Genomic DNA, 14,870 nt, shown 5'->3' with positions numbered 1-14,870 from the left:
GCCTGAGAAAGCTCATCTAATTAATTATCTCCCAGGTACAGAAAATCCAACAAAATATCCTGTACTCCAAAAGTACCTCAACCCTACTCAAGAACCCCACGAAAAGTACATTCCCCAATAGCCCCCATCTGAGTGTCCAGCATATCCAAGAATCACTCAGATTGGGAATGCCATCGTGGTAAAGTTTTGACCGGCCAGACATGAGGCGTTAGCCCAAAACAGTTCCAGGGAAATGGTTGCCCTGGCTAATCTCTGTTTGTGAAGTTCTTGTGCGAACACCATACAAGGGAATCTCTTAATATCAGGATATGAATGCTCTTCCTGTTCGGTAGTTAATTTCTCCCGAACTTCGTTTGTCGGAAACTGGAACGTACAGCAGTCTAAGGTTTACTGGCGTTCGTGCGAGTGGCAAGCCGAAAAGAGTTCCAGGCACTCGACGCCCAAGTACTGCTGCCCACATTCGGGAGACAAGGCCGCCACCATTCTGTTTGCCACGTGTTCGGTTATACAAAATGGCGGCCACCCAGGGGAAGCACTCATTAATTGTTTCCCTTGCGGTTTCGCACTTAAGTGGTTGGTGTTAACGTTCTAATGGTCCTCATTCGGTAGACAAAGGGATTCCGTTCATATGAACTCTCCCGAATGGCTAAAGAGGCACCACACAGGGGAAAAACACACAAAAGGTGGAAGTTCTGCTAAAGGGGGGTATGGACAGCCTAAAAAGGGGAATAAAAAGTGTCTAGCAAGTGTCCATTCCACTATAAACGCACCATTACCACTCTACTTAAAAGGTTACTACAACCAAAAAATTGTGTTGTAAGAAAACACTGCTTTTGGTCAGAGTCCCCTTCCTATCATCGTCCCCTCATTTCTAAACCTCAAATCTGTTCCAGTGCAGAGGCCAAGTTCTCCCTTTGCACTCTCTCAGATGGAATGGACGGAGCTGAGGGGAGGACATGGTGCGGTCATTGGGTCCATTAGGACAGACACCAAACATGCAGACCACTGACACCCCAGTGACACTGCCAGATGTGGGGTTACCACTCCGACAGCCAGCATTGGGGTCATTTATAAAAGGGAGAATTCCAAGTAAATATCAATTTAGAGGTCGCAATAGCAAAACTGAAAACACATTCACTTGGAGAATTTTTCAAATTGAGAAATGTTGGCCCAAATTTTGGAATTCACTTCACTTTCAGTTTCCAGAAATTCACTCAACTGAATAACCCTGTATTGCCTTATTTCGACACATACAGACTGCATAAACACTTTCAGGATTATTTACCACAGTGAGGATTGTTAGAAACTCAAATTAAATTCAAGGGCAAAACACCCAAACTGGCAAAATTCCCCAGTCAGTCATGCTTCCACTTTGGCTATTTTGTATTCACTTTATAGTCCATGCAGTTCTTACGTTGATGAATAGCCCTGTTTAGTTACCTGATTATGTCTCAGGGCAGGCTGTGTGAGCTCAGCTCGGCGGGGTTCGCTGACATTGTGACCAAACTGTGCAGACAGAGCCTGACCCTGTAGAAGCATTAAATGATGGGTATTATGCTGAGCCAGTGTTTGGAACAGTGGGAATATCCGCTAACTCTGTAAAGATAAAGTCTAGATAATGATAGATCATGAGGTGTATGGGTCCTTCTGATTGGTTGATATCTGTTACAGTCACCACAGCCTCAGGTGGCTGTCGCCCCTCCATCCACTCCAAGGGGAAAGAAGAAGGCCGCGCTGGAACAAGTCCATCCAACTGTCATCCTGCCTCCTGCTGCTTCGCCATGTGGTATGTAAAGGGTTCATGCCAAGGCACAGCACTTCACATACACTTCATATTGTATGAAGCTGTAGATACAGAACAGGGCATCTCATATCTACTGTGGGCACAGCGCAAGAGATATCTGCAGTAAAATAAAGCTCTGGAGTAGGTTGTAGATCTAGATTCTATCTCTACTGAACTATAGCGTGGAGAATGGGCTCTCTATAAAGGCTAACTTCACATTGAACTGTATCTCTCCAGTGGGTTATATTTATGTATATATATTTAATGGAAAGGGTCTGACCTTAGAGGGCAATCCTGGGATTCTTGGACATTATTTGTAGAGGAACCTCTAACCAATACTGACCAGAGCAGACTATAGGGAAAGCAGAACAATTAGAAATAAAGTGCGGGATTCTGCTGGCAGAGTAACGGAATAGCAGTTTCCCATAGACTTCAATGGAGGATGTTATTCAGTACGTATAAGAGAATCCAGCCGTAAGTCTAATGTTCCATGCAGCTGATCCACAGGCTGGGCGTTAAAGCAGGACCTGTCTGACCAGGCTGACTGACTGATTGACTATACAGGATACAGCTCATTATGGAAAGACATATTGAGTATTCTTATAGTCCTGATTTGCTATTTTTGGAGACAGTATAAACGTACCCGTACTCTGCAGCCCAATCTGAAATCTTTCCTTATACTTCATTGGGTGCCAGCATCCAAAAGGAAACCGGGTGATTTGTTTTCTACTTTGGCTTGGTTGGGTCAATAAATGCTTTAATAATAGCCTATGATAACTGTAATCTTTCCCAGCAGAGACAGAGGTTCCCTCCCACCATACAGATGTGGATATGCGATATTATAATGACGTGCTACGTGACCTGCCGGAGGAGCTGGTGTCTGTCCCTGTAATACTTCACTCTATTTTAGAGCAGGTGAGGTTCCGCAAGGCAGTGATCCACCAAAGACCCCGATGACTCTGGCATAATATGGCACTCTCATGTAAAACAGATCAGTGCAATATAAAGTGCGTTTAAAGAACAGTTCTGGTGATAGAGCCGCTATGACCTACAGTGCGCTAAAATACATGTTTCCTGAACTATTAATTGTTTGGGTCAATGATTGTAGTAATCCATTCAGTACATAATGACCCAATCTACAATCTCAAACTATTCAACAGGTTGTTGCAACTGAGAATAATCTGGTTCCTCCAAGTGAGACGGAGCCTGAACCTCGAGCAGATGGTCTGGATCCCACCATCGCTGGACATCTGATCTCTATGTTGGATTCTCTCTCTCTATCAGAGAAAGAGAAGAAGGTAAAGTTTGGCAATTGTGTAACAAGCGGCTCAATCTTCTATTCTGAAGAGAAATTACAATTTAGAGCCACTTCAGTAGCGGCTGGTGAAGTTTTAGGATGGTGGGGTGCCAGACTCCTCCTCCAGAATTCTACTCCTCCCTATAGAGTACATAGATACTCATACATACCCTGCAGTTGTGTATAAACGATTAGCATACTTGCTAATTGCATTTAATTATTGCAAATTAAGTGTGCAAATTATTTCATAACAGTCAGAGAGCTCACATCACAGCGGCACAGGGAGCCACGACACTGCAAGCTTCTGAACAATGAATACAGAGACTAGCTCTTTGTATCCAGCACTGCAAGCCCGTCCTTCACTATAACTACAGCACCTAAGATAGACCATGCCTAAGGCCTCACAAAGTCTAGAGCCCCACTGACATACTGATATATCTGACAATAGACTCCAAACATTTCAGCTCCTTCTTAGTCAGTATTAGCTCTCGGCACATAGTGTACACAGGGTTAAAGCAGCAGGATACTTTTTTACCTTTGCAGATAGCAATACAATAACTCTGCAGTGGTAATATGGAGCCAGGAAGTAGTTGATATTCTTAACAGAATCAACAATCATTACAGATTAAAAACAGTGTGCGATCAAAATCAGCACTCTGTGTCTCTGGATTTATATGTATTCATTATATATTTGAGTAAATTCCCTTGCTTAATCAGCTCTCAGGCAGTACTAGGGCTATTGTGAGAGAAAAATGATAATACTTTATTATACACTTACATTTGGCCGGGGCCAGGAGCCACTGCTGCTGTGATTACGAACACTGCTTTTTGCTTCTCTCTCTTATGGGTACCCTCTAGTGCTAGGAGCCAATGATGGCCCCTGAATAGAGAGGCCAATGGCATGCCTCCACTCATGAGCCGCTGGCTCTGCTACCTGACTGGCAACTCAATGGGAATTTCTTAAGATTCCTTCTTAAAGGAGACTAGGCATGTGCAAAAGCTGCTTAAACAGGGCAGATTTCCAACCTGCTCCATTTTCTTGACCTGTCTAGATGCTCTCAAGTAAGCTTTTCCAAACAGCTACCAATGAGGAAGGATGAGCCCTGCAGAGCTCAAACCTATTACAGAATTAAAAGGACAAAAATGTTGTCACCTTTTTTTTTTTTTTTTTTTGGTTTACCACCCTCCCATCTAGAAAAAGATTCTTAGTGTTTCTAAACTACTACAAATATATTTATATGTTTTTATTCTTTATTTTTGTTGTGCATTGCAAATACGACAGGTAAGCAAAGTCAAAATATAGAATCAAAAAATGTCAACATTTCTCCATACATGTCAAGATTCCTGCACAATTGTTAAAATTGAAGAGTACAATTTGCTTACGTTGGCATACATTGGCGCATAGAGTAAAACAAAAATTAAATTGAACACATGCTTCTGAAAAATATATTATAAGCTATAGGAGTGACTACGTTGACAATATCCCTGGAGAGGAAGCATGCAGAGATATGATACCAGGTCAGGAGAGTAGGTTCCTAGCGACCCTATATTCCACAAAATGTATCTCTTACTATTACATCGCCAATTGGCATTCTAGATAGCACTGCTTTCTGCTATAATGAAATGTATAAATCACTCACTATCTACTATCACAAAATCCATGGAGGTTCTAGATGACTGGTTTTCTGTCTGCTGTCATAAAGGGAATTTAGGTTCTAAATCAGGATAGAAAATAATGTCAGCTATCCACCAATCACCAGGAGAGATTAGTTAGCTTGAATGTTATTTCAGTGTGATGTCATGGTATGGACGGAGCACATCACATAGGAGTCTATAAATTCATTGTGTAATACTATTTCCCTTTTTTACAGAACCTGCACAATACGTTCCTTTTTCAAGGTAAAGAGGATACTGAAGCTATGACCGAAGGGATACATCAATTTAATTACCATGATAAGATGAGCCAGCGTATATATCACATAAAGGTAATCAGACGACTCGTTTTCCTTCAAACCGTCCCATTTATGATGTCAGCTAATGTCACTAAACCACAGATACTGAAACATGTTATAGGGGTTTGCACCCCACATGTTCCATGCATATGGCAGGATGTTCCTTGGGCCTTTCAGGTGCTGATTTGTAGCAGAACAGGTTTTTATGCAAAATGAAATGTATAACTTTCATCTCGTAGACAGAATTGAATGTGTCGTATGATTATTTTTGCTTTCACAAAATGAGTGTATTAGTCACATCTAGTGATGTCGCGAAAAAATTTTCGGTTCGCGAACAGCGGACGCAAACTTCCGCAAACGTTCGCGAACCGGCGAACCGCCATTGACTTCAATGGGCCGGGCGAATTTTAAAACCCACAGGGACTCTTTCTGGCCACACTAGTGATGGAAAAGTTGTTTCAAGGGGACTAACACCTGGACTATGGCATGCCGGAGGGGGATCCATGGCAAAACTCCCATGGAAAATTACACAGTTGATGCAGAGTCTGGTTTTAATCCATAAAGGGCATAAATCACCTAACATTCCTAAATCACAATGGATATGGATTGACACCTGACACATGACATATTGACACCTTGACATATGGATTGACACCTGTCCTCAGAGCCCCTGATACACACTGACACAGAGCAGAATAGGGACTGTTCCCCCTACATAGGGTCACTTGGCAGATATGAATTGACACCTGTCCTCAGAGACCCTGATACACACTGACACAGAGCAGAATAGGGACTGTTCCCCCTACATAGGGTCACTTGGCAGATATGGATTGACATCTATCCTAAGGATCCCTGATACACACTGACACAGAGCAGAATAGGGACTGTTCCCCCTACATAGGGTCACTTGGCAGATATGGATTGACACCTGTCCTCAGAGACCATGATACACACTGACACAGAGCAGAATAGGGACTGTTCCCCCTACATAGGGTCACTTGGCAGATATGGATTGACACCTATCCTAATGATCCCTGATACACACTGACACAGAGCAGAATAGGGACTGTTCCCCCTACATAGGGTTACTTGGCAGATATGGATTGACACCTGTCCTCAGGGACCCTGATACACACTGACACAGAGCAGAATAGGGACTGTTCCCCCTACATAGGGTCACTTGGCAGATATGGATTGACACCTGTCCTCAGAGACCATGATACACACTGACACAGGGCAGAATAGAGACTGTTCCCCCTACATAGGGTCACTTGGCAGATATGGATTGACACCTGTCCTCAGAGACCATGATACACACTGACACAGAGCAGAATAGAGACTGTTCCCCCTACATAGGGTCACTTGGCAGATATGGATTGACACCTGTCCTCAGAGCCCCTGATGCACACTGACACAGAGCAGAATAGAGACTGTTCCCCCTACATAGGGTCACTTGGCAGATATGGATTGACACCTGTCCTCAGAGACCATGATACACACTGACACAGAGCAGAATAGAGACTGTTCCCCCTACATAGGGTCACTTGGCAGATATGGATTGACACCTGTCCTCAGAGACCATGATACACACTGACACAGAGCAGAATAGAGACTGTTCCCCCTACATAGGGTCACTTGGCAGATATGGATTGACACCTGTCCTCAGAGACCATGATGCACACTGGCACAGAGCAGAATAGGGAATATTCACTAAATGCCAAACATTGTTATACAGGGGAATATTCAGTAAATACGGATAAGGGGGGTGGGGGCCTACTGTCCCCCCCCCCCCCCGGCCCCCACCCCTGCGCGGTGGGTGGGGGCCATAAATCACAATGGAGGGGGGACCTACTGTCCTCCCGCCCGCCCCCACCTGTGAGCGGTGGGTGGGGGCCATAGGGGGGGACCTACTGTATGATGTCGTATCGATCAGGTAGTGTAAACTCCCCATTTGGATACCAAGCTAGCCATGTCTGTTCCTTGTCCTCACTGATGTCATTGAAGGTCTCTTCCTCCACCCAGCCACGTTCAACACCAAGGGTTCCCTGAAAGTATGCTAATAAACTGAAAAAAGAAAAAATCTCCTAAGAAGGAGATCTAAAACTGGCATAGGAAAAGGTTAGACAACTATAATAAAGTGATACCTACAAATCCTAGTGAGCATAGGTGTATAATAGAGGGAGAAAGGGAAAGCAGAGTAATGCTTCCTAATACCGTGGTTAGTACCCTTTGTTAAAGTAAATTGAGTAATGGACAAAAGTCTTTATTGTATCATTTATAAATAACAAAGGGATACTATACTCATTCCCCTATAGTGGCTAATTGTGTAATAATGGTAATACTATTACCTATTATATAATATTGGCAGGGGCAAGGAAATTCCCTCTAAATAGATGGGTATAGGCAGAGAGTATGGAGACCGGAATGATAAAGTGTCAATAAGGTGATATAAAGTTAAATGTATCACAGACACACAGCCACCCTTTCTCTTAGCTAGTTTCCCGAAATGCTGGATAGGTAGAAGGGCTATAAAGACTCAGAGAGGTCTAAGAAGAATCCTCTAAACTAGCACTAATCTCCTTAACCCCTTAAGGACACATGACATGTGTGACATGTCATGATTCCCTTTTATTCCAGAAGTTTGGTCCTTAAGGGGTTAAACACCTTCAAGGGTGTTCTAAGCTAAAGCTCAATCTAAACGTTTAGATGACTGCCTGATTTCCCATCACAGATGCTGGCTAGGAATAACACTGTGCAAGACAAAGAGTGGGTCTAAGTGCCCAAAGTGCAGTAAAGTGTCCCTAGTGAAGTGAAAAAGAGAATAACGAGCTGGCGCCCAAGAGACTAACGAGCTGGCGCCCTATCAGGGGATGTGTATATGGCATCGATTTTAGGAAGCGGGAGATGGAAAAAGATGCTTGGTCGGTCCTCCTACTTCAAATTTGGGGCACTGCGCGTGCACTCTAATGTGCCACCAGATAGGAGTGGTGTGTTAAGTAGTACTATTCCTAGCAGTTTAATCCCTGTTATATGCCTTTTATTTTGGTTTGGTTTTTGGAGCCACAGTGCAGCACCAGAGGCCCGAAACATTAGGCATGTACACATGCCTGAAAAATTAGGTATTGTTGCAGCCGCTGCTGTAGCAGCGGCCAGAAAAATTGATGTTTGTTTCCCAGGCAGAAAGTGCCCTAAAACATTGCGGCTTGAACCCTAGTTGGTGGCGGATAAGTCACGCAAGTCAACCGGCATTCAGAGCTAAAATACAGCAGCGTGTGGACCATTTTTAGCCCAAGGCAGCTCATCTCATCAGGCCTTTTTTTAGTTGAATGTATCGCCCACTGTCAGTCTCTTCAGGATCCATCCCTCATTCATCTTAATAAAGGTGAGGTAATCTAGACTTTTTTGACCTAGGCGACTTCTCTTCTCAGTGACAATACCTCCTGCTGCACTGAATGTGCTTTCTGACAGGACACTTGAAGCGGGGCAGGCCAGAAGTTCTATTGCAAATTGGGATAGCTCAGGCCACAGGTCAATTCTGACAAATTTTGGGCAATTCGGACATTCGGATACTTCCGAATGTCCGAAGAGCTGAATTTCCGAAGTGCCGAACCGAACTGAACTGCCGACTCCCATAGTGCCGAATTTCGGATTTGCTGAACCGAAGTGGCGAATTTCCGATTTGCCAAACCGAACCGAAGTCCCCCCCCTCCCAAGCCCCCACTCGTGCCATGCAAGTGGGGGCTTTTAAACTGAAGGGGGACCCTGAGTGGCAGGTGAGGGCCCCAAAACCAGCAAAATGGGGGGTGGGGACCTATTGTCCTCCCCCACTCACCACCCCTGAGCAGCGGGTGGGGGCCCTAAAGTAGAATAAGGGGGGGACCTATTGTCCTCCCCCCTGGCCCCCACCCCTGAGCGGCGGCGATTGGTCAACGTGGCTTGACTGGGGTCCTGGAACCGCTCCCTCCTGGAGCCGAATGGGGAACTCGATCTATCCCCACACTCAGTCCTGGGAGCTCTGGTCCTTACAAGGACTTTCCCCGTTAAATCCTCCACCTTGGAATGTTGTAATCTGTCGAGATGGCCTGCTTTTATACAATTTTGACACAGTTAAGGACGCCCCTGACACTCCCACACAAACAGGATAATCCCTCTCCTAGGCCTGAGAGGGGACCAGTTACAAGTTACAAACTCTTCCTCTGTGTCTGAGAGATAATTGAGTCAGGAACTGAACTAACTCAATTATCTCCAGGCACAGAAAAACATACCATATTACAAACCCCCCAAAATACAGTTAAAACACATTAAAAACCCACAAAAGTTACATCCCCTGATAGCCCCGATCTGGGTGACCAACGTATCCAAAAATCACCCAGATCGGTTCAGTGGTTCGGGAATTTCCTTGAAGTCATAATTTTGACTGACCGTGCACATGGAGCTGTGCCCAAAACAGTTCAATGAAATCAGTGCTAACAGTCGGTCAAGTTCAGTAGTCTTTTACAGGTTTCCCTGCAGGGCCCATAGTCCGTAGGCCGGAGGCTGGCAAGCAGGCTCCTCCAGGAGCTTGTGGCAAACTCACGTGGGAAGGGGAGTTTGTCACAAGTATCCTATCCTGCGTGGTGTTTACAGGACAGGTGAGTTACACCTGATTAAAGGACAGCAATTGGAGCGATGAATGGGATCCATTTTTTTGTTCTAATGTCCACAGAGCAAAGAATAATCTCTTCCATCTCTCTTAGGTCCCCCATACCCTGAATCCCATTAAAGTCGAGCAAGAGATGCTGCAAAAACTGCCTCTGACTGAGCTCCTACACTTTGCTCAGCCGTCCCCCGAGCAGGACTCCAGGAGACTAGCCCAGATCCATGAGCTGATGTATTACTGCACTTCGGGTGAGTCCGACCACCCACTCAGAAAGAAATTCACAGCCTTAATAAAGTGTAATATGTTCTTAAGGAAGGATTTCCATAGAAAGGGGCTGTCTCTGTGATAACTCAACACATGTTTATCTTATTACTGTCTTACAGAACAACTGAGCTGGGAAGAAGTGGAAAGGGCATTTAAACTGTTCACATTAGAGAGCTTGAAGCTCACCGGTTTCAATGATTTGGGCCACTTAGAAGGTACAGGGAAAGTACTGGGAGAAGATTTGGTTATTCCCTGGAATAATCCAGCGCGGTTTGCCCGGGAGATGTTCAGACTCGCCAGCGTGAGGAAGATGTACAAACAGATGGAAGGTTCTGTGGACGGTAGGTACTGTCCAAATGACTTACCTCCTGGCTGCACGTTCTCAGTATATTGTGTTTTTTATAAGGAATACAGAGAATCTGCACCTTCTTCATAGTGACACCATACCCACACGGTCCACACTGAATCAATGTTTAATAACAACTCTGGGGTGTCGCACGACACTTTCCATGTCTAAGAATGTGAAAGTCCCCCCGTCCCGTCCCGTTTCCCTACGTACCTGTCTATTTCTTTCTATACAGCTGCCTACTGACGTTATCTTTATAAGCAAATTTCAATGTATGGAAAGTTCAAGGTCTCTATTCAAATTGTATATGGTGGATTAACTACTTAGAGAGTTTATCAAATTCCATTTTACAGGGCTAAGTGACAAGGGAAGAATGGACCAAGATGGTGTTACTACCAGCGATAATAAGGTAACATTCTATATCTACCTTGCATGTACCTCTTCTCATTATAGATCATTAATGCAGTTACTGAGCGCTAGCTCCCCCTGTCGTTATAGATCATTAATGCAGTTACTGAGCGCTAGCTCCCCCTGTCGTTATAGATCATTAATACAGTTACTGAGCGCTAGCTCCCCCTGTCGTTATAGATCATTAATACAGTTACTGAGCGCTAGCTCCCCCTGTCGTTATATATCATTAATGCAGTTACTGAGCGCTAGCTCCCCCTGTCGTTATAGATCATGAATGCAGTTACTGAGCGCTAGCTCCCCCTGTCGTTATAGATCATTAATACAGTTACTGAGCGCTAGCTCCCCCTGTCGTTATAGATCATTAATACAGTTACTGAGAGCTAGCTCCCCCTGTCGTTATAGATCATTAATACAGTTACTGAGCGCTGGCTCCCCCTGTCGTTATAGATCATTAATACAGTTACTGAGCGCTAGCTCCCCCTGTCGTTATAGATCATTAATACAGTTACTGAGCGCTAGCTCCCCCTGTCGTTATAGATCATTAATACAGTTACTGAGCGCTAGCTCCCCCTGTCGTTATAGATAATTAATGCAGTTACTGAGCGCTAGCTCCCCCTGTCGTTATAGATCATTAATACAGTTACTGAGCGCTAGCTCCCCCTGTCGTTATAGATCATTAATGTAGTTACTGAGTGCTAGCTCCCCCTGTCGTTATAGATCATTAATACAGTTACTGAGCGCTAGCTCCCCCTGTCGTTATAGATCATTAATACAGTTACTGAGCGCTAGCTCCCCCTGTCGTTATAGATCATTAATACAGTTACTGAGCGCTAGCTCCCCCTGTCGTTATAGATCATTAATACAATTACTGAGCGCTAGCTCCCCCTGTCGTTATAGATCATTAATGCAGTTACTGAGCGCTAGCTCCCCCTGTCGTTATAGATCATTAACGCAGTTACTGAGTGCTAGCTCCCCCTGTCGTTATAGATCATTAATGCAGTTACTGAGTGCTAGCTCCCCCTGTCGTTATAGATCATTAATACAGTTACTGAGCGCTAGCTCCCCCGTCGTTATAGATCATTAATACAGTTACTGAGAGCTAGCTCCCCCTGTCGTTATAGATCATTAATACAGTTACTGAGCGCTAGCTCCCCCTGTCGTTATAGATCATTAATACAGTTACTGAGCGCTAGCTCCCCCTGTCGTTATAGATCATTAATACAGTTACTGAGCGCTAGCTCCCCCTGTCGTTATAGATCATTAATACAGTTACTGAGTGCTAGCTCCCCCTGTCGTTATAGATAATTAATGAAGTTACTGAGCGCTAGCTCCCCCTGTCGTTATAGATCATTAATACAGTTACTGAGCGCTAGCTCCCCCTGTCGTTATAGATCATTAATACAGTTACTGAGCGCTAGCTTCCCCTGTCGTTATAGATCATTAATACAGTTACTGAGCGCTAGCTCCCCCTGTCGTTATAGATCATTAATACAGTTACTGAGCGCTAGCTCCCCCTGTTGTTATAGATCATTAATACAGTTACTGAGCGCTAGCTCCCCCTGTCGTTATAGATCATTAATACAGTTACTGAGCGCTAGCTCCCCCTGTCGTTATAGATCATTAATACAGTTACTGAGCGCTAGCTTCCCCTGTCGTTATAGATCATTAATACAGTTACTGAGCGCTAGCTCCCCCTGTCGTTATAGATCATTAATGCAGTTACTGAGCGCTAGCTCCCCCTGTCGTTATAGATCATTAATGCAGTTACTGAGCGCTAGCTCCCCCTGTCGTTATAGATCATTAATACAGTTACTGAGCGCTAGCTCCCCCTGTCGTTATAGATCATTATTACAGTTACTGAGCGCTAGCTCCCCCTGTCGTTATAGATCATTAATGCAGTCAGTTAGTGCTAGCTCCCCCCTGTTAAAGAGCATTAATACAGACGATCACCTGCCCGCCATGCACGTACCATGCCACCATTAATAATGGAACCTGGACGCCATCCCACACAGCCTGCTCTGAATTACTTGCAGGACTCACTAAAGCATAACCTAACAATACAAATATTTACATTATGCCAACATAATCAAAGGCTGCAGGCAGACTTTCAGATTTGTTTGTGCAGTAAAACTCCTTGCAGCTGGTTGCAATCTAAACTTGGATGGGAAGACAGAGACAGAGAAAGAGAATAATCTTCACTTAGCGTACAAAGCCTGAGAGAGACAGAATATCCATCATTTACTGAGACCACAATAGACAAAAAGAGAAAAGAATCTTCACTTAACTTAAAATGGACTGAGAGAGACAGAGAGAGAAAAAGTCGGAATATCCTTCACTTACTGAGCTCTGAACGGACATAGACAGAGAAAATATCCTTCACTTACTGAGCTCTGAACGGACATAGACAGACAGAGAGAAAATATCCTTCACTTACTGAGCTCTGAACGGACATAGACACAGAGAAAATATCCTTCACTTACTGAGCTCTGAACGGACATAGACAGACAGAGAGAAAATATCCTTCACTTACTGAGCTCTGAACGGACAGACAGACAGAGAAAATATCCTTCACTTACTGAGCTCTGAACGGACATAGACAGACCAAGAAAATATCCTTCACTTACTGAGCTCTGAACAGACAGACAGAAACAGAGAAAATATCCTTCACTTACTGAGCTGTGAACGGACATAGACAGACCCAGAGAAAATATCCTTTACTTACTGAGCTCTGAACGGACAGACAGACAGAGAAAATATCCTTCACTTACTGAGCTCTAAATGGACACAGACACAGAGAAAATATCCTTCACTTACTGAGCTCTAAATGGACATAGACAGACAGAGAAAATATCCTTCACTTACTGAGCTCTGAACGGACAGACAGACAGAGAAAATTTCCTTCACTTACTGAGCTCTGAACGGACATAGACAGACAGAGAGAAAATATCCTTCACTTACTGAGCTCTGAACGGACATAGACACAGAGAAAATATCCTTCACTTACTGAGCTCTGAACGGACATAGACAGACACAGAGAAAATATCCTTCACTTACTGAGCTCTGAACGGACAGACAGACAGAGAAAATATCCTTCACTTACTGAGCTCTGAATGGACATAGACAGACAGAAAATATCCTTCACTTACTGAGCTCTGAACGGACATAGACAGACACAGAGAAAATATCCTTCACTTACTGAGCTCTGAACGGACATAGACAGACACAGAGAAAATATCCTTCACTTACTGAGCTCTGAACAGACATAGACAGAAACAGAGAAAATATCCTTCACTTACTGAGCTCTGAATAGACATAGACAGACCCAGAGAAAATATCCTTCACTTACTGAGCTCTGAATGGACATAGACAGACACAGAGAAAATATCCTTCACTTACTGAGCTCTGAATGGACATAGACAGACAGAGAAAATATCCTTCACTTACTGAGCTCTTAACGGACATAGACAGACCCAGAGAAAATATCCTTCACTTACTGAGCTCTGAGCAGACATAGACACAGAGAAAATATCCTTTACTTACTGAGCTCTGAACGGACATAGACACAGAGAAAATATCCTTCACTTACTGAGCTCTGAACGGACATAGACAGACACAGAGAAAATATCCTTCACTTACTGAGCTCTGAACGGACATAGACAGAGAAAATATCCTTCACTTACAGAGCTCTGAACGGACATAGACAGAGAAAATATCCTTCACTTACTGAGCTCTGAACAGACTTAGACAGACACAGTGAAAATATCCTTCACTTACTGAGCTCTGAACGGACATAGACAGACACAGAGAAAATATCCTTCACTTACTGAGCTCTGAACGGACAGACACAGAGAAAATATCCTTCACTTACTGAGCTCTGAACGGACATAGACAGACACAGAGAAAATATACTCCACTTACTGAGCTCTGAACAGACAGACAGAAACAGAGAAAATATCCTTTACTTACTGAGCTCTGAACGGACATAGACAGACCAAGAAAATATCCTTCACTTACTGAGCTCTGAACGGACATAGACAGACACAGAGAAAATATCCTTCACTTACTGAGCTCTGAACGGACATAGACAGACAGAGAAAATATCCTTCACTTACTGAGCTCTGAACGGACATAGACAGACAAAGAGAAAATATCCTTCTCTTACTGAGCTCTGAATGGAC

The 14,870-nt window shown here is 44.0% G+C and overlaps 1 protein-coding gene across 1 annotated transcript in view; it reads left to right on the top strand.

Annotated features, from left to right (window-relative positions):
- SPAG17 (sperm associated antigen 17) overlaps positions 1-14,870 on the top strand; it is a 355,700-nt gene that overhangs the window by 120,303 nt on the left and 220,527 nt on the right. Inside the window, exons 9-15 of the mRNA XM_063445995.1 lie at positions 1,672-1,786; positions 2,577-2,698; positions 2,944-3,081; positions 4,952-5,065; positions 9,769-9,919; positions 10,055-10,276; positions 10,635-10,690. Of these exons, the coding sequence (XP_063302065.1) occupies positions 1,672-1,786; positions 2,577-2,698; positions 2,944-3,081; positions 4,952-5,065; positions 9,769-9,919; positions 10,055-10,276; positions 10,635-10,690 (918 nt within the window). The remainder of the gene's footprint in view (positions 1-1,671; positions 1,787-2,576; positions 2,699-2,943; positions 3,082-4,951; positions 5,066-9,768; positions 9,920-10,054; positions 10,277-10,634; positions 10,691-14,870) is intronic.

This window comes from Pelobates fuscus, chromosome 1 (assembly GCF_036172605.1).
Source record: "Pelobates fuscus isolate aPelFus1 chromosome 1, aPelFus1.pri, whole genome shotgun sequence".
Classification (NCBI taxonomy): Eukaryota; Metazoa; Chordata; class Amphibia; order Anura; family Pelobatidae; genus Pelobates; species Pelobates fuscus.
This window is presented reverse-complemented; position numbering and strand designations above follow the sequence as displayed.